Below are 17909 nucleotides of genomic sequence, written 5' to 3'. Positions count from 1 at the left end.
GAGAGAGAGAGAAAGAGAAAAGTTGGAAGGGGAGGGGTGGAGAAGCAGATGGGTGCTTCTGCTGTATGCCGTGACTGGGAATCAAACCCAGGATTTCCACACACTGGCTGATGCTCTACCACTGAGCGAACCAGCCAGGGCCCACACAGTTTTTAATCTTTGTATTTCTCATGTTCCTTGCTTATGTTTGCTTAAGAAATGGTAGAATTTACCTGAATTAAAGCTCTGGATAGGTTTTTCAGCGTTTTCTTGGTAACTAATACCATATTTATTTAGTTTGAAGGAAGAGTTTCCTGCCTGGTATGAGAAACTTGTTCTGGAAATGGTTCACCATAACACAGCCTCCTTAGAGAAGTTAGTAGATACTGCTTGGTTAGAGATCATGACCAAATATGCTGTGGGAGAAGAATGTGACTTTGAGGTAAGTGCTTTTTTTTTTTTTTAATGTGATTTGAGTCACTGACCATATATCAGGATTGGAGTTTCCAATATAGAGTACAGAATGCATTTTTGTGTGTATAAAATTGTGTTATATGAAGTCTTCTTTACTTAATATCAAATATAAGGACCAAATTTTAGAATAGGGCTAGTCATTTTATATAATGTCTTGTGGAATCTGCACAGAAATGTTGAGGTAGTAAACAGACTCAGGTGGTTTACATTGTTTTAAGAATTGTAAGTGATTTCAGCTGTATTTAATGAAATATCTCGCTAACAGTAGCCAGTACTTTTCAAACTTTAGCCTAAATAAAATCACTTATCCTTTTTTTTTCCCATTGATTTGAGAAAAAGAGAAGTTGAGGAAGGGGAAGGGAAGGGAGAGAGAGATGAGAAGCATCAATTTTTCGTTGTGGCACCTTAGTTGTTCATCTACTGCTTTCTCATATGTGCCCTGACAGGTGTGTGGGGAGGCTACAACAGAGCGAGTGACCCCTTGCCCAAGCCAGCAACCTTGGGCTTCAAGCCAGCAACCATGATATCATGTCTATGATCCCACGCCAAAGCTGGTGAGCCCATGCTCAAGCCAGTGACCTCAGGGTTTTGAACCTGGGTTGTCTGCATCCCAGGTCTATGCTCTATCCGTTGTGTCACCACCTGATCAGGCTGGACCACTTCCTTACAACATATACAAAAGTAAATTCGAAAATTAAAGATTTACTTTTTTATTTTTAAGATTTTAGTTATTCATTATAGAGAGGAGAGAGAGAGAGAGAGAGAAGGGGGGAGGAGCAGGAAGCATCAACTCCCATATGTGCCTTGACTAGGCAAGCCCAGGGTTTTGAACTAGCAATCTCAGCATTTCCAGGTTGACGCTTTATCCACTGCGCCACCACAGGTCAGGCCGAAAATTAAAGATTTAAATGTTACATCTGAACCCATAAAACTAGATAAAAATGTAGACAATAAACTCTTTGACATTGCTCTTTACAAAGCTGTTAGGATATATTTTCTCAAGTGAGGAAAACAATAGCTAAGATAAGGAAGCAAACTACAGTAGATGAATAGATTTAGATGATGTGATAAATAAATATAGTGGGATATTCAGCAGTAATATAGAAAATTTGAATAACACTATCAGCCAACTTGACCTAATTGTCATTTATAAAACATTCTACTTACTACTGCAAAATACATATTCCTTTCAAGTGCATAATTTACTAAGGCAGATCATACTCTTGGTCATTAAAAATGTCAATAATACCCTGGCTGGGTAGTTCAGTTGATTAGTGCATTATCTGATATGCCAAAGTTGCAGGTTCAATTCCTCCAGTCAGGGTACATACAAGAATCAACCAGTGAGCCTGAGCAGGTGGTGGCATAGTTGATATCCCAGACAACACCTGGGATGCTGAAGACCCAGGTTCAAAGCCCCAAGGTTGCCAGATTGAGTGTGGGATCATAGACATGATCCCATGGTCGCTGGTTTGAGCCCAGAGGTCGCTGGTTTAAAGCCAAGAGTCACTGGCTTGAACCAAGGGGTCACTGGCTCGGCTGGAACCCACCAATCAAGGAACATAAGAGAAGCAATCCGTGAACAACTTAAGTGACACAACTACGAGTTGAAGTGACACAATTATGAGTTGATGTTTCTCATCTCCTTCCTGTCTCTGTCTTACTTGCTTAAAAAAAAAAAGCCGCCTGACCAGGCAGTGGCGCAGTGGATAGAGTGTCGGACTGGGATGCAGAGACCCAGGTTTGAGACCCCGAGGTCACCAGCTTGAGTGCGGGCTCATCTGGTTTGAGCAAAAGCCCACCAGCTTGAACCCAGGGTTGCTGGCTCCAGCAAGGTGTTACTCGGACTGCTGAAGGCCCATGGTCAAGGCACATATAAGAAAGCAATCAATGAACAACTAAGGTGTTGCAACGCGCAATGAAAAACTAATGATTGATGCTTCTCATCTCTCTCTGTTCCTGTCTGTCTGTCCTTGTCTATCCCTCTCTCGCTCTGTCTCTGTAAAAAAAAAAAAAAAAAAAGCCAATGAATGCATAAATGGATGGAACAGCAAATCAAAGTTTCTTTCTCTCTTCCCCTCTCCCTGCTTCTCCCTCTGTCTTTCTCTTCCTCTCTCTCCTTCGTTCTCCCCCCTTCCTTTTCTTCCTCTTCTCCTTTCTCTAAAAAGATCAATAAATTATAAAAAAAGGAAAACCATATGATCATCTCAGTTTACACACAAAAAAACATGTGATAAAATTCAACATCAATTCCTAATAAAAACTCTCAGCAAAAATAGAAAGAAACCTTTTCAACCTGACAGGCTATTACCTGCAGTTAGCATCATACCTAACGGTAAAAGACTGAATTGTCTACATTTAAAGATTTTACTTACTGATTTTACAGAGAGAGCAGGGGTGGGGGAGCAAGAAGTATCACTATGTAATTGCTTCACCTTAGTTGTTCATTGATTGCTTGTTGTATGTGCCTTGACCAGGCAAGCCTGAGTTTTAAACTGGTGACCTCTACAGTCTATGATTTATCCCATCATGCCACTACAGACCAGGCTCTATTTAACATTGTAATAAAGGTTCTAGCCAGTGCAGTATATCAAGAAAAAGAAATAAAAGTCATCCAAATTGGAAAGAAAGAAGTAAAGTTATCTTTATTCTTGATTGTTTGTTGTAAATCTCATGTAATCTATCATAAAAGCCACTAGAACTAGTAAATAGCAGGATATAAGATAAATATACAAAAACTGCCTGATCAGGCGGTGGCGCAGTGGATAGAGCGTTGGACTGGGATGCCCAGGACCCATGTTCGAGACCCTGAGGTCGCCAGCTTGAGCACGGGCTCATCCGGTTTGAGCAAAAGCTCACCAGCTTGAGCCCAAGGTCACTGGCTTGAGCAAGGGATTACTCGGACTGCTGAAGGCCCGCGGTCAAGGCACATATGAGAAAGCAATCAATGAACAACTAAGGTGTCGCAACGTGCAACGAAAAACTAATGATTGATGCTTCTCATCTCTCTGTTCCTGTCTGCATGTCCCTGTCTATCCCTCTCTCTGACTCTCTCTCTCTCTGTCTCTTAAAAAAAAAAAAACCAACCAAAAAAAATTAATTTTTATTTATTTATTTATTTATTTATTTATTTATTTATTTATTTTTCCAAAGTTAGAAGGTGGGAGGCAGACAGACTCCCGCATGCACCCAATCGGGATCCACCTGGCATGCCCACCTGGGGATGATGCTCTGCCCATCTAGGGTGTTGCTCCGTTGTGGCCCGAGTCATTCTAGCACCTGAGGTGGAGGCCATGGAGATGTCCTCAGCTTCTGGGCCAACTTTGCTCCAGTGGAGCCTTGGCTGCGGGAGGGGAAGAGAGAGATAGAGAGGAAGGAGAGGGGGAGCGGTGGAAAAGCCTATGGGCTCTTCTCCTATGTGCTCTGACCGGAAATCGAACCTGGGACTCTCAGATGCCCTGCTGATACTCTATTACTGAGCCAACCTGCCAGGGCCAAAAACTAATTTGTATTTATTTTTCTGTTAGCAATGAACAGTTTGAAATTTAAATTAAAAAAAACACTACTACTTCAATATATTGGAAAATATATAAGAAGTAAACCTGACAAGATTTGCATGACCTATACCTAAAAATTCTAAAACACTGCTGAGGGCTATTGAAGACCTTAAATAATGGAGAAGTACCATATTTCCCCATGTATAAGAGCACCTCAATTTTTGGTCCCGAAATTAAAAAAAAAATACATGAAGTTATTGAACTCAAGTTTTATTCATCTACAACACTGAGCACAAAAACAAATGTGAAAAAGCAGGAAATGCAAGTAACAAAACCCCTACAACCACTGTATAAGACACATTCAGTTTTTAGACCCTAAATTTTTCAGTGTGGGGGAAAGGTGTGTGTCTTATTGTGGGGGGAAAGGTGTGTCTTATACATGGGGTAATACAGTATTTCTTGTTAATGGGTCAGAAAACAATATTGTTAATGTCAGTTTTCCTTAAGTTGATATATAGATTCAAACACAATTGCAGTAATTTCTCAGCAGATTTTTTGTAGAAATTGCCAAGCCAATTGTAAAATTCATTTGGAAGTGCAAAAAATCTAGCTAGAACAATTTTGTAGAACAACAGAATTAGCAGGCTAGTACTGTCTGATTTTGAGCCTTTAAATTTTAAAGTATAGTATTAATTTTAAGATGCTGTGAAATTGGTGTAAATTTAGACAAGTAGATGAGTGGAACACAATAGCATTCGGAAACAGATACACGCACACAAGTGATTTTTGATAAGAGGTGGAAAGGTAATTAAGAAAAGATAGTCTTTTGCTCTGGCTGGTTACCTCTGTTGGTTAGATCATCGTTCCAATTCACTACAGTTGTAGGTTTGATCCTGGGTCAGAGCACATAAAAGAATCAAACCATGAATGCATAAATGGGTGGAACAGCAAATTGATGTTTCTCTCTCTCTTTATTCTCCCCCCCCACATTTCTCCCCTGCCTCTCTAAAATTAATCACTAAATAAAAAATAATAAAGCTTTTTAGTAGGTGATTCTGAAATAGACATCCATATTTACAGTTGACTATAAAATGGAAATATTGAACTGTATTTACAAATATCTGAGATTTGTGCCGTGATAGCCCTTTGGACTTAGTACGAAGTACATGAATTATAAACTAGATTGTGATCATTTAATTTTTTTAACTTGTTACAGTTTACTGGGTGAAAAGGTGAAGTACAAATTAGCAGTTACAGGACAGCATAGGGAATATAGTCAACAATATTATAGTAACCATGTATGGTGTCAGGTGGGTACTGGACTTAGCAGGGGATGACTTCGTAAACTATATAAATGTCTAATCACTATCCTATATACCTGAAACTAATATAATATTGAATGTTACCTATAATTGAAAAATAATGACAAGAAATCAATAGTTATTAGAGTAAAATGATAAGAAAAATAATGAATAGGGGAAAAAAGATGCCATTTTTTTAACTTGGAAGTCTAAGAAATAAAATTGAAAAAAATCACTGTACTTGGTTGATACTTTATAGAGTTTTAGTGAATTTTTGTTAGGTGGGGTAAAATGTATATTGGCTAATATATTCTAAGCATTATCTTGAGGTTTTTAGTTTTAATTTATTATCTCTGATTCTCACTCCTGTGTCCTTTATAGGTTGGAAAGGAAAAAATGCTCAGGGTGAGGATTGTAAAGATTCATCCTTTGGAGAAAGTAGATGAAGAGGCCACGGAGAAGAAATCTGATGGTGCCTGTGATTCTCCCTCAAGTGACAAAGAGAATTCTAGCCAAATTGCTCAGGAGCATCAGAAGAAGGAGGCAGTTATAAAAGAGGATGAAGGAAGGAGAGAGACTATTAGTATGTATAATGCTAGATTTCCTATATGACTCTATTTTATTATACACAAATCTTTTTGAGTTCTCTAGCAATTAAATTTATAATTGAGTTTTGTAGCTAGATAGATATGTTTTTTCTGATTCAGAAAACAAGTAAAATATCCACAAAGCGAATCACAACTTAAATCTTCCTACACAGTTAAGACCACTGAGTCATTTCTTCTTATAGAAATCTGCGTGCACATACCTAGTTACTCAAGAAGGCAAAGAGCCCTGGCCAGTTGACTCAGTGGTAGAGCATCGGCCTGGCGAGTGGAAGTCCCTGGTTTGATTTCCAGCCAGGGCACACAGGAGAAGCACCCATCTGCTTCTCCCCCCTCCCCCCTCTCCTTTCTCTATTTCTCTCTTCCCCTCTTGCAGCCAAGGCTCTACTGGAGCAAAGTTGGCCTGGGTGTTGAGGATGGCTCCATGACCTTCACCTCAGGCACCTAGAATGGCTCTGGTTGCAAAGGAGCAATGGCTCCAGATGGGTAGAGCATTGCCCCCTGGTGGGCATGCCAGGTGAATCCCTGTTGGGCATATTCTGGGAGTCTATCTCACTTCAGAAAAATACAAAGGAAAAAAAGGAATATTACATGAGAGTGCTATGCTCTGTTTTCCATTCTGTTTTGTCTTTCTAGATGTTTTAGATATGTTCAGTTTTGTTTTGTTTTGTTTTTTAATTAAAAATCTTTTTATTGATTTGAGAGAAACTATGAGTTTTGTTGTTACACTTGTTTATGCATTCGTTGGTTGATGTGCAGGTGTGTTTTAGAGGGTGTCCTTATATAGTCCCAAGGAAACTTTTTTTTTTTTAGGTAAGAGAAGGGGAGATAGTGAGGCAGACTCCCCACATATGCGCCCTGACTGGGATCCACATGGCAACCTCTTCTTCGGCTAATGCTCTAGTACTGAGCTATTTTTAGTGCCTGAGACTGATGTGCTCCATTGGAGCTATCCTCAGCAACCAGGGCCACACTCAAACCTATTGAGCCACTGGCTGCGGGAGAGGGAGGGGGAGAGGGAAGGGGAGAGGGAAGGGGGGGAGAGGCAGATGGTAACTTCTCTGTGTGCCCTGACCTGGAATTGAACTTGGAATGTTCATACCCTGGGCCAACACTATCCACTGAGCCACTGGTCAGGGCCCCAAGAAAACTTTTTATATATTTTCCCCAAGGAAACATTAGGTACTCTTGTAGCTAGCTAGCTGGTCCCCCCCCAGTTGTTGATACTTCAGATAACATCAGTGTGTTTTTCAGTCTGTAATATGAATACTAATGTCTTATGTTTTTCAGTTTCTCTCTTCTTACTTTTTGGTATTGAAGTTTTCTAATACGTGCAATACTTTAATTTCCCAAGACTTGATGTTGATATAAGTGTTTTCGTTAGGTGATAACTGATAATAATTCTTCTAACACTTGTTCTGGAAACATCAGTTCGCTACCAATGATGTGATACAGTTGGTAATTTTATGTTTTAGGCATCATGTACCAGGAACCCCTAGTTGTAGGCTTTAGCTTCTTTTTTAGGATGTTATATGCCCCAGTTTATATTTTTCCATTTATTGTGTCTTTTTCAATTTTCTTTAGTAATGCTTTGTAGTTTTCAGTATATAGGCCCTTTACATTCTTATTTCTTTTGTCATAGAGAGTAGGAGAAAGGGACAGATAGGGACATACAGACAGGAAGGGAGAGAGATGAGAAACATCAATTCTTTGTTGCGGCTCCTTAGTTGATCATTGATTGCTTTCTCATATGTGCCTTGACGGGGGGGGGGGGGGGCTACAGTAGACCGAGGGACCCCTTGCTTGAGCCAGCAACGTTGGGCTCAAGCTGGTAAGCCTTGCTCAAACCAGATGAGCCCGCGCTCAATCTGGCGACCTCGGGGTCTCGAACCTGGGTCCTTCACATCCCAGTCTGACTCTATCCACTGCACCACCTGCACCACCACCTGGTCAGGCTATATGTCCCAGTTTAGTTTTTAGTTGTTGGGATATAATGTTATTACTAGGATGTGGAAAGAGTGGTGGGCAGGCTGAAGAATTAGTGTTATGATGTCTTCTGAGTGTTTTCAGGGGAAAATTTGATTAGAATTTCCGTAGAAATGATAGGCAGATTTCAGTATACTAAGTATTTTCTCACTAGGTGACCTTGCTTTCTACTTTATGGATAAAAGAAATGTAGTATAGGTTAGGCAGGATTTTTTTTTTTTTTACAGTGACAGAGAGAGTCAGAGAGAGGGATAGATAGGGACAGACAGACAAGAACAGAGAGAGATGAGAAGCATCATCAATCATTAGTTTTTCATTGTGACACCTTAGTTCATTGATTGCTTTCTCATATGTGCCTTGACTGTGGGGCTGCAGCAGACCAAGTGACCCCTTGCTCGAGCCAGCGACCTTGGGTCCAAGCTGGTGAGCTTTGCTCAAACCAGATGAGCCCTCGCCCAAGCTGGTGACCTCGGGGTCTTGAACCTGGGTCCTCCGCATCCCAGTCTGACGCTCTATACACTGTGCTGCTGCCCGGTCAGGCAGGCAGGATATTTTCAGTTTGTGTTCTTTTTTCTTTTTTTTTTCATTTTTCTGAAGCTGGAAACAGGGAGAGACAGTCAGACAGACTCCCGCATGCGCCCGACCGGGATCCACCCGGCACACCCACCAGGGGCGGTGCTCTGCCCCCCAGGGGGCGATGCTCTGCCCATCCTGGGCGTCGCCATATTGCGACCAGAGCCACTCTAGCGCCTGAGGCAGAGGCCACAGAGCCATGCCCAGCACCCGGGCCATCTTTGCTCCAATGGAGCCTTGGCTGCGGGAGGGGAAGAGAGAGACAGAGAGGAAAGCGCGGCGGAGGGGTGGAGAAGCAAATGGGCGCTTCTCCTATGTGCCCTGGCCGGGAATCGAACCCAGGTCCTCCGCACACTAGGCCGACGCTCTACCGCTGAGCCAACCGGCCAAGGCCTTCAGTTTGTGTTCTTAACCTCCTTGTTATAAATTTCTGTTTTTTTTTTTTTTTTTACGGAGGCAGAGATAGACAGGGACACACAGATAGGAATGGAGAGAGATGAGAAGCATCAATTATCAGTTTCTCGTTGCGCGTTGCGACTTCTTAGTTGTTCATTGATTGCTTTCTCACATGTGCCTTGACCGTAGGCCTTCAGCAGACCGCGTAACCCCCTGCTGGAGCCAGCGACCTTGGGTCCAAGCTGGTGAGCTCTTTGCTCAAGCCAGATGAGCCTGCGCTCAAGCTGGCGACCTCGAGGTCTCGAACCTGGGTCCTTCCGCATCCCAGTCCGATGCTCTATCCACTGCCCCACCACCTGGTCAGGCTCTGTTTTTTTTTTATCTTAGGGAGCTAAGATACTTGCAATTTGAATTCTGTTCCCTCCTTTCTCAAGGATTAAGTTAGTTAACTTTTTATCATTTTACATAACAGTGTTTTTTAACCTTTTCTCTAATGGTTCTTTTCAACTTATAAAGTCCCATGTTCTAAAAACAAACATAGAAACCCACACATTATTCTTTGATCCTGTTCTATTTCTGTTATTCAGTCAAACCAAGATTGATGAGATGTTGTCTCCTCTTGTGACCATCAATATATTCATTATGCTATTATGTAGTCTAACTTCTGCTTTTATTTTTCTTAAGATTTTATTTATTGATTTTATAGAGAAAGGAGAATGAGGGGTGGGGAGTGAGAAGAATGAGCTCATAGCTCCTTCACTTTAGTTGTTCATTGATTGCTTGTTTTATATACCTTGACTGAGTAAGCCCTGGGCTTTGAACCAGTAACCTCAACATTTCAGGTTGATCATTTATCTATTGCACAACCACAGGCCAGGCTAACTTCTGCTTCTTTACTCCTGATTTGTTCCTAATAATATTATAGATGACCCCTGTACTTGATAGATACACTGATTTCTTTTCTGTTACATTTAACACTGTTGGTTACAATTATATTTTTTAATTTATTTGATACTGCAGCTCCAATTACTTTTCTGGTTTTTTTTTTCTTTTTTTTGTATTTTTCTGAAGCTGGAAACGGGGAGAGACAGTCAGACAGACTCCCGCATGCGCCCGACTGGGGTCCACCTGGCACGCCCACCAGGGGGCGACGCTCTGCCCACCAGGGGGCGATGTTCTGCCCCTCCGGGGCGTCGCTTCATTGCTACCAGAGCCACTCCAGCGCCTGGGGCAGAGGCCAAGGAGCCATCCCCAGCGCCCGGGCCATCTTGGCTCCAATGGAGCCTCGCTGCGGGAGGGGAAGAGAGAGACAGAGAGGAAGGAGAGGGGGAGGGGTGGAGAAGCAGATGGGCGCTTCTCCTGTGTGCCCTGGCCGGGAATCGAACCTGGGACTATTGCACCGGCCAGGGCTTTTTTTCTTTTTTTTAAAGTGAGAGAGAGAGACAGACAGGCAGGAAGGAAGAGGGATGAGAAGCATCAATTCTTTGTTGTAGCACCTTAGTTGTCCATTGATTGCTTTCTTATATGTGCCTTGACTGGGAGCTCTAGCCAAGCCAGTGACCCCTTGCTCAAGCCAGTAATCTTGGGCTCAAGCCAATGACCTTGGGCTTCAAGCCAGCGACCATGGAGTCACATCTGTGGTCTCATGCTCAAGCCAGTGACCTTGCGATTTAGAACCTGGGTCCTCAGTGTCTTAGGCCAACGCTCTATCCACTATGCCACCACCTGGTCAAGCATTTTTTATTTTCTTTTTCCTGCTATTCCTTAGTTTTTCTTTGCGTAGGGTTTTGTTCTGCCTTTGTTTTTGTTTTTTTGTTTGTTTTTAACGAGAGATACAGACAGCCTGACAGACAGGAAGGGGGAGAGATGAAAAACATCAACTCATAGTGTGGGACCTTTGTTGTTCATTGATTTCTCATATGAGACTTGACCAAGGGCTTCCAGCTGTGCCAGTGAACCCTTGCTCAAGCCAGCAATCTTGGGCTCAAGCTAGCGACCTTGGGCTTCAAGCCATCAACTTTGGGCTCAAGCCAGCAACCGTGGAGTCACATCTCTGATCCCATGCTCAAGCCAGTGACCCTGTGCTCAAACCAAATGAGCCCGTACTCAAGCTGGGACCTTGGGGTTTTGAACCTGGGTCGTCAGCATCCCAGGCCAATGTTTTATCCACTGTTTCACTGCCTGGTCATGCCTGCCCTTGTATTTTTTAATATAAATCTACTATTATATTTTATTCATGCACACAGTTTTAAACCCTTAATCTATATGTAGGGTGATGGTTCCCAAACCTTGATCAACTTAATTTCTTAACTCTGTATGTGTTCCAGGCAATTTACATTTAACACACATAAAAGCTAAGTTAATCCTTTCACTCTTTATGTTGTCTTCCCCCAGGGCAGGGAAACAGAAACCTCTTTATTTTTTAACATTTTCTTACTCAGTTTTATCTACTTATACCCAAAGGCAGAAAACTTGGAAGCCTTTACATTCCCACATCTTGTTGTTTACTAGGTCTGTCTTGTAAATACCTTTTGATAGTCTTCTCCATTCCAGTTGTGTTAATTCAGATGTTTAGTGTTGTATCTTCTGATTTTCTTATGTTCAGTCTCACTTTCCCATTTTATTCATTTTTTAACTGCTAAAAATTTATTTTTTACCTTAGTCTTTTCATACTAGTAATCTTTCCAAAATATACATCTACTTAGTTAGACCAGAAATCCTGTTTTTCTAGTGCCCACAAGACAAATTCCAATCTCTTTAAACTGTATACAATGTTCTTAATAATATGTCCCCTGCTTACCTCTTTAGTCTGAATTTTTTTTTTCAGTAAGTGTACTCTAGATTATATTCACTTGTACTCATTACTGCAATCTCTGAACAAGTCATATTCTTCTTTCTAGACCTTTTCTGACTATCTTCCTAAGTTAGACATTTTTGCTCTCTCTCCTCATATTATTTTCTGTAACCATCTCTATAATATTATTAACCACATTTTTTTTTTGTTGACTGCCCCTAGACTTGAGCTAATATAGTTGAGGTAAGGATTTTATGATTCATCTTGGTGCCCTATCATTCATTGCCTGGTGCAGAATAGGTGTTCAATATGAGTGAATGAATGAATGAATAGAATTAAGAAAATTTTTTTCACTGATATTCTATTGGTTTGACCAGATGACAGAGCACGTAGATCTCCACGAAAACTCCCTACTTCATTAAAAAAAGGAGAAAGGAAATGGGCTCCTCCAAAGTTTTTGCCTCACAAATATGATGTGAAACTGCAAAATGAAGATAAGGTTAGTTGACACTTTATATTAATCCTCTTACATGTAGTAGATGTTGTTTAAGAAAATATTGTAGGACTAGTTCTCTCAGAGAAAATGTGCTAAAGAAAAATGTAAATGAATGTGTTTCTACAAGTTATGAGTGGTTTTCTAGTTTTAATAATTGTGACTTTTAAGTTAAGTTGTATTTTTTTTCCTAGGAAATTATATCCTTTTTCTTTTAATAGGAATTATTGGGGTTAAGAGTAATTTGCATTTGAGTCTCAAACTCAATTTGAAAAATAGGTATCTTGCCCTGGCTGGTTGGCTTAGTGGAGAGAGCGTCAGAGCCCCTGGGTTCGATTCCCAGTCAGGACACACAAAAAAAGCAACCATCTCCTTCTCTCCCTCTTCCCCTCCCGTGGCCAGTGTCTTGTTTGGTTTGAGAGTCCCTTTGTTAGTCCCATTGCATTAGCCTCAGGTGCTAAAAATAGCTCAGTAGACTCAAGCTTGGCTCCAGACAGAGGTTGCAGGGTGGATCCCATTTAGTTCACATGTGGGAGTCTGTTTATCTTCCCTTCTCTCACTAAAAAGAAAAAAAGGAAAAGGAAGAAAAAAAAACAACGAATCTGTTTCCTCCATTTTCAGACTGCCCGAGGTAATAGCTCTTCCCAATTAAAAGTAGAGCAATTTGTAATGTAATTAAATTCAGAAACTTGAGTTAACAATAATCAGTGCTTTTACAAGGAATCTGTGGAACTAACCTAGTAAAACCCTTAAAGTAACTTAGTACTGTGTTTGATTCTAAGGCGTACATATCTCTCTCTTTTTTTTTAAGTGAGATGAGGGGGGATAGACATATTGCCATATGCGCCCTGAGAGGGATTCACCTGGTAACCCCATCTGGGGCTGATGCTTATTTATTTATTTATTTGTTTGTTTGTTTGTTTGTTGTTGTTTTTACAGAGACAGAGAGAGAGTCAGAGAGAGGGATAGATAGGGACAGACAGATAGGAATGGAGAGAGATGAGAAACATCAATCATTAGTTTTTCGTTGTGACACTTAGTTGTTCATTGATGGCTTTCTCATATGTGCCTTTACAGTGGGGCTACAGCAGACTGAGTAACCCCTTGCTCTAGCCAGAGACCTTGGGTCCAAGCTGGTGAGCTTTGCTCAAGCCAGATGAGCCCGTGCTCGAGCTGGCGACCTCGGGGTCTTGAACCTGGGTCCTCCACATCCCAGTCAGACGCTCTATCCACTGTGCAACCGCCTGGTCAGGCTATTTGTTTATTTATTTATTTGGTATTTTTCCGAAGTGAAAAGCGGGGTGGGGTGGGGGAGTCAGACAGACTCCCATAAGCGCCTGACCAGGATCCACCCAGCATGCCCACCACGGAGCTATGCTCTGCCCATCTGGGACGTTGCTCCACTACAATTGGAGCCATTCTAGTGCCTGAGGCTGAGGCCATGGAGCCATCCTCAGCACCTGGGCCAACTTTGCTACAATGGAGCCCTGGCTTCAGGAGGGGAAGAGAGATAGAAAGGAAAGGGAGAAGGGTGGAGAAGCAGATGGGCATTTCTCCTGTGTGCCCTGGATGGGAATTGAACTCTGGACTTCCGCATGCGGGGCAGACACTCTTCTGCTGAGCCGACTGGCCAGGCCCTGGGGCTGATTCTTGAATCAGCTGAGCTGTCCTTAGTGCCTAAGGCTTATTCTCGGACCAACTGAATTATCAGCATCCAGGGTCTACATGCGGTTGAGCCACTGGCTGTGAGAGAGGAAGAGAGAGGAGAAGGGGGAGAGGGAGGGGAAGAGAAGTAGATGGTTATTTTTCATGTGTATCTTGACCAGGGATCAGACCTGGGATGTCTGCATGCCAGGGTGATGCTGTATCCACTGAGCTTACTGGTCAGGGCCATTTTTCATATATTTTTAAATTTATTATCAGTGTATATCTTAAAATCAGTTGGCATGAATTTTTTTCTTCTTTGTACATAAAATAATATTTTTTGTGAATAACATCTTAGATTTTATTAAATATGGCATATTTCTTTCAGGTACTTATATACCAGTATGTAAGAAAGAAGTGGGATGGTAGGTTAACCAGTTGGAAGGCAGCTGTACATTTTTCTTTATGTTTAACTTTATAGAAAATAGCTGAGGCCTGAGAAATTTAATAATTCTATTGAAGTTCTTCATTTAGGAAAGGTGATTGGGAGGGTTGTGGTATATATGATAATCAAAAAGGGGAGTTGATTAAAAATGTAGCTCTTCCCAAAGTAGTCAGAGGTGACCTTTAAAAATGGTTCACTATTCACTTGACTCAGAAAACCCCACAAAATCATACAAAGTAACAGGTTCAAATCTTCATGGTCACTTTAAGAACTCAGGAAACTTCCCAGGCCACCAGGGGTATGTATATTTAAAGAGGCTAAGTATTTGAAGGATGTAACTTGACAGAAGCAATGTGAGCCATTTTGTTACAGTGGTGGAGTTGGTAGGTGTGCCCAGCCTAAATAGTGAGGCTGACCCTAAAAGTGCTTTTTTTGCTGCACATGCTTAAAAATGCATAGAATAATACTGAAGTTTCAGGTTTAGATGGAGATTCTTTGGTCATGGAGCACATCCAGGTACACAAAGCTCACAATACGCAGCACACAACTTACAGGGCTCATGTGCAGATTAACTCTTACATGATCTCTTTCTGTAAAACTGAGATGATTCGTATTGAAAAAGAGAAGATTGTTCTTAAACCAGAAGAGGAGGCCCTGGCCGGTTGACTCAGTGGTAGAACGTTGGCCTGGCGTGCAGGAGTCCTGGGTTCAATTCCCAGCCAGGGCACACAGAAGAAGCGCCCATCTGCTTCTCCACCCCTCCCCCTCTCCTTCCTCTCTGTCTCTCTCTTCCCCTCCCACAGCCAAGGCTCCATTGGAGCAAAGTTGGCCCAAGCGCTGAGGATGGCTCCATGGCTTCTGCCTCAGGTGCTGGAATGGCTCTGGTTGCAACAGAGCGACGCCCCAGATGGGCAGAGCATCGCCCCCTGGTGGGCATGCTGGGTGGATCCTGGTCGGGCGCATACGGGATGCCTCCCCGTTTCCAACTTCAGAAAAATACCAAAAAACACACAAAAAAACAAAACCAGAAGAGGAGGTTGCACAGAAAAAAAAAATATTCCAGAAAAAAACTGAAGAAATAAAAACTTACAGCGCGGGAGTAAATTTAGCATAAATAATAAAAGGAAAAAAAAAACAAGGATTCCCAGGCTCTACTGCCAGAGATTTTTCCGATTCAATAAGTTTGGGGTAATGCATTTTAATAGCACCCTAGATGATTCTAGTAAGTTTGTCCTGATTTAATTGGGGGATATTTAAAAATGAATATAAAGCAATAAAAAAAGTATTTGATTGCCTTTTTTTTTTTGTTATTTTTCGGAAGTGAGAAGCTAGGGGTTGAGGGGGAGGCAGACAGACAGACTCCTGCATGTGCTCAACCAGGATCCACCTGGCATGCCCACCAGGGGACATGCTCAGCCCCTCTGGGGCATTGCTGCAGTCGGAGCCATTCTAGGCCCTCAGGTAGAGGCCAGGGAGCCATCCTCAGTGGTTGGGCCAACTTTGCTCCAATGGAGCCTAGGCTGGGGGAAGGGAAGAGAGAGACGGAGAGAAAGGAGAAGGATGGAGAAGCACTCTTCTGTGTGCCCTGGCTGGGAATTGAACCTGGGGCTTTCACACGCCAGGCCTAAGCTCTACCACTGAGCCAACCGGCCAGGGCCGTGTTTGATTGCTTTTTATTAAACAAAGAACATCAGAAAAGCAAACAAGTCAAAGAAAGTTGTTCAGTTATGCAAATAAGATGCAAAACCAACTTTTATTTCATTGGTGAAAATGTACTATACAAAAGGCTAAAAGTACTGGAATATCTGCATGTTCCCTGATCCCCTAATTTTTGTGAGCAGTGTATTTTTCTAACCATAACTTACCGGGGCAACAGTCTAACCAGCTGAGCTACCCAGCCAGGGCCTACTTCTAAATTTTTAATATAGGAAGATAAATTGTTGGTTCAATGGGTATAAACATTTTTAGGACTTTGATACATATTGACAAATTGCCTAGGAATTCAATAATATTCTGTCTTTGAAGATTTTTCTAATTTTTCTTCCAGCTAGTTTATAGCTCTATTTTAAAGATGTAATTATGATTTTCTGGAGAGAACATTAATCTTTGTTCTCATTGGTTAATTGCTTTTTTACCCCAGTGATGAGTTATTTATATTTGTTCATCTAGATCATCAGTAATGTGCCAGCAGACAGCTTGATTCGTACAGAACGCCCACCAAATAAGGAGATACTTCGATACTTTATACGGCATAATGCCTTACGGGCTGGCACTGGTGAAAATGCACCTTGGGTGGTAGAAGACGAATTGGTGAAGAAGTATTCCTTACCTAGCAAGTTCAGTGACTTTCTACTTGATCCATACAAGGTAAGATCACTATAAATTTTTGGTTAGCAAGATAGAACATTATTAGATGAGTATATTTTCTCAGATGGGTTTAGTAGGATTAGATTTATAGCCGATTTTGAACTCTAACATCAGATGAGGAATTAAAAAATTTTCAGATATTTCTATTTCATACAGGTTTCAATATGTGGGGTTGGTAGGGGAGAGACCATGTTGAGTATGTCCCCTAGTTCAATTTATTTTTTTACTATGGTTACATAATTAAAGATAAAACAAACTACATATATATGCTTTTTTGCCTCAGTTTCTTCTTGGAATGAGGTATGGTATAAACACAAAAAAATATTTTGCAAATTGACTCCTAAAAATGAAAACTGATTATATACATCAGAAAAGATGATCAGATATACTGGCAGCCTTGAAAAGGACTTGGAATGAGTATTACTTTGTATGATGGATCAGTAGAAAATCTAGCACTTTCCTTTTGAGAACATGGTTTTTTCTTTATCTCATTTGATCTCCAGAACATTTTTATGAAGTTATATGGTATGTATAAATATAGTAATCTTACTTTTTCCAGATGGGGAAAAAGAGATTAGTTTAATGAGAAACAACAGAAAGTGACAGAAGCCAGGACACTGGCCTCCAATTTCTAATTGTCTTTTCTATCTTAGAGTTTTTCCAGTATGATTTTAATATAGGTTGTGAGGTTTTTTTTTATATAGGTTGTGAGAGTATTTGTGCTTCTTGTGTTGGTAAATTAAATAATTTACATACTGATATTTTCATCTTGGTCTAGAAAGGAGAGAGCTGCTGGTCTATTAAAATTAAGCCAGAGTTTCAGAATTTCTTCCCCACCTCCTTAATTGTGAAAAAACAAAGAATATCTCGAGTCATGAAATTAAATTATTAAATTATCTTAAGTTGATTTTGCTTTCTGACAAGTGTGTGTGCATATGTGTGTGTGTATATATATATACATATGTTTATTTTTTGTGACAGAGACAGAGAAAGGGACATATAGGGACAGGCAGGAAGGGAGGGAGGTGAGAAGCATCAATTCTTCATTGCGGCTCCTTAGTCTCCTTAGTTGTTCATTGATTGCTTTCTCATATGTGCCTTTACGGGGGTGGGGGGTACAGCAGAGCGAGTGACCCCTTGCTCAAGCCAGTAACCTTGGGCTCAAGCTGGCAACCTTGGGCTTTAAGCCAGCGATCTTTGGGCTCAAGTCAGCAACCATGGGGTCATGTCTGTGATTCCATGCTCAAGCCAGCGACCCCACGCTCAAGCTGGTGAGCCTGTGTTCAATCTGGTGACCTCAGGGGTTCAAACATGCATCCTCCGCGTCCCAGTCCGATGCTCTATTCGTTGCACCA

General features: G+C 41.4%; 1 protein-coding gene across 2 annotated transcripts in view; it reads left to right on the top strand.

The window, feature by feature from the left end:
- BAZ1B (bromodomain adjacent to zinc finger domain 1B) overlaps nucleotides 1-17909 on the top strand; it is a 98883-nt gene that overhangs the window by 15923 nt on the left and 65051 nt on the right. For both annotated transcript variants that reach the window (XM_066382372.1, XM_066382373.1), the window contains exons 3-6: nucleotides 277-421; nucleotides 5633-5834; nucleotides 11983-12104; nucleotides 16357-16554. In XM_066382372.1, the coding sequence (XP_066238469.1) occupies nucleotides 277-421; nucleotides 5633-5834; nucleotides 11983-12104; nucleotides 16357-16554 (667 nt within the window). The remainder of the gene's footprint in view (nucleotides 1-276; nucleotides 422-5632; nucleotides 5835-11982; nucleotides 12105-16356; nucleotides 16555-17909) is intronic.

The sequence above is a fragment of the Saccopteryx leptura genome, chromosome 4 (genome assembly GCF_036850995.1).
Source record: "Saccopteryx leptura isolate mSacLep1 chromosome 4, mSacLep1_pri_phased_curated, whole genome shotgun sequence".
Classification (NCBI taxonomy): Eukaryota; Metazoa; Chordata; class Mammalia; order Chiroptera; family Emballonuridae; genus Saccopteryx; species Saccopteryx leptura.
Note: the sequence above shows the minus strand (reverse complement) of the source record. Positions and strands in the feature narration are given on the sequence as shown.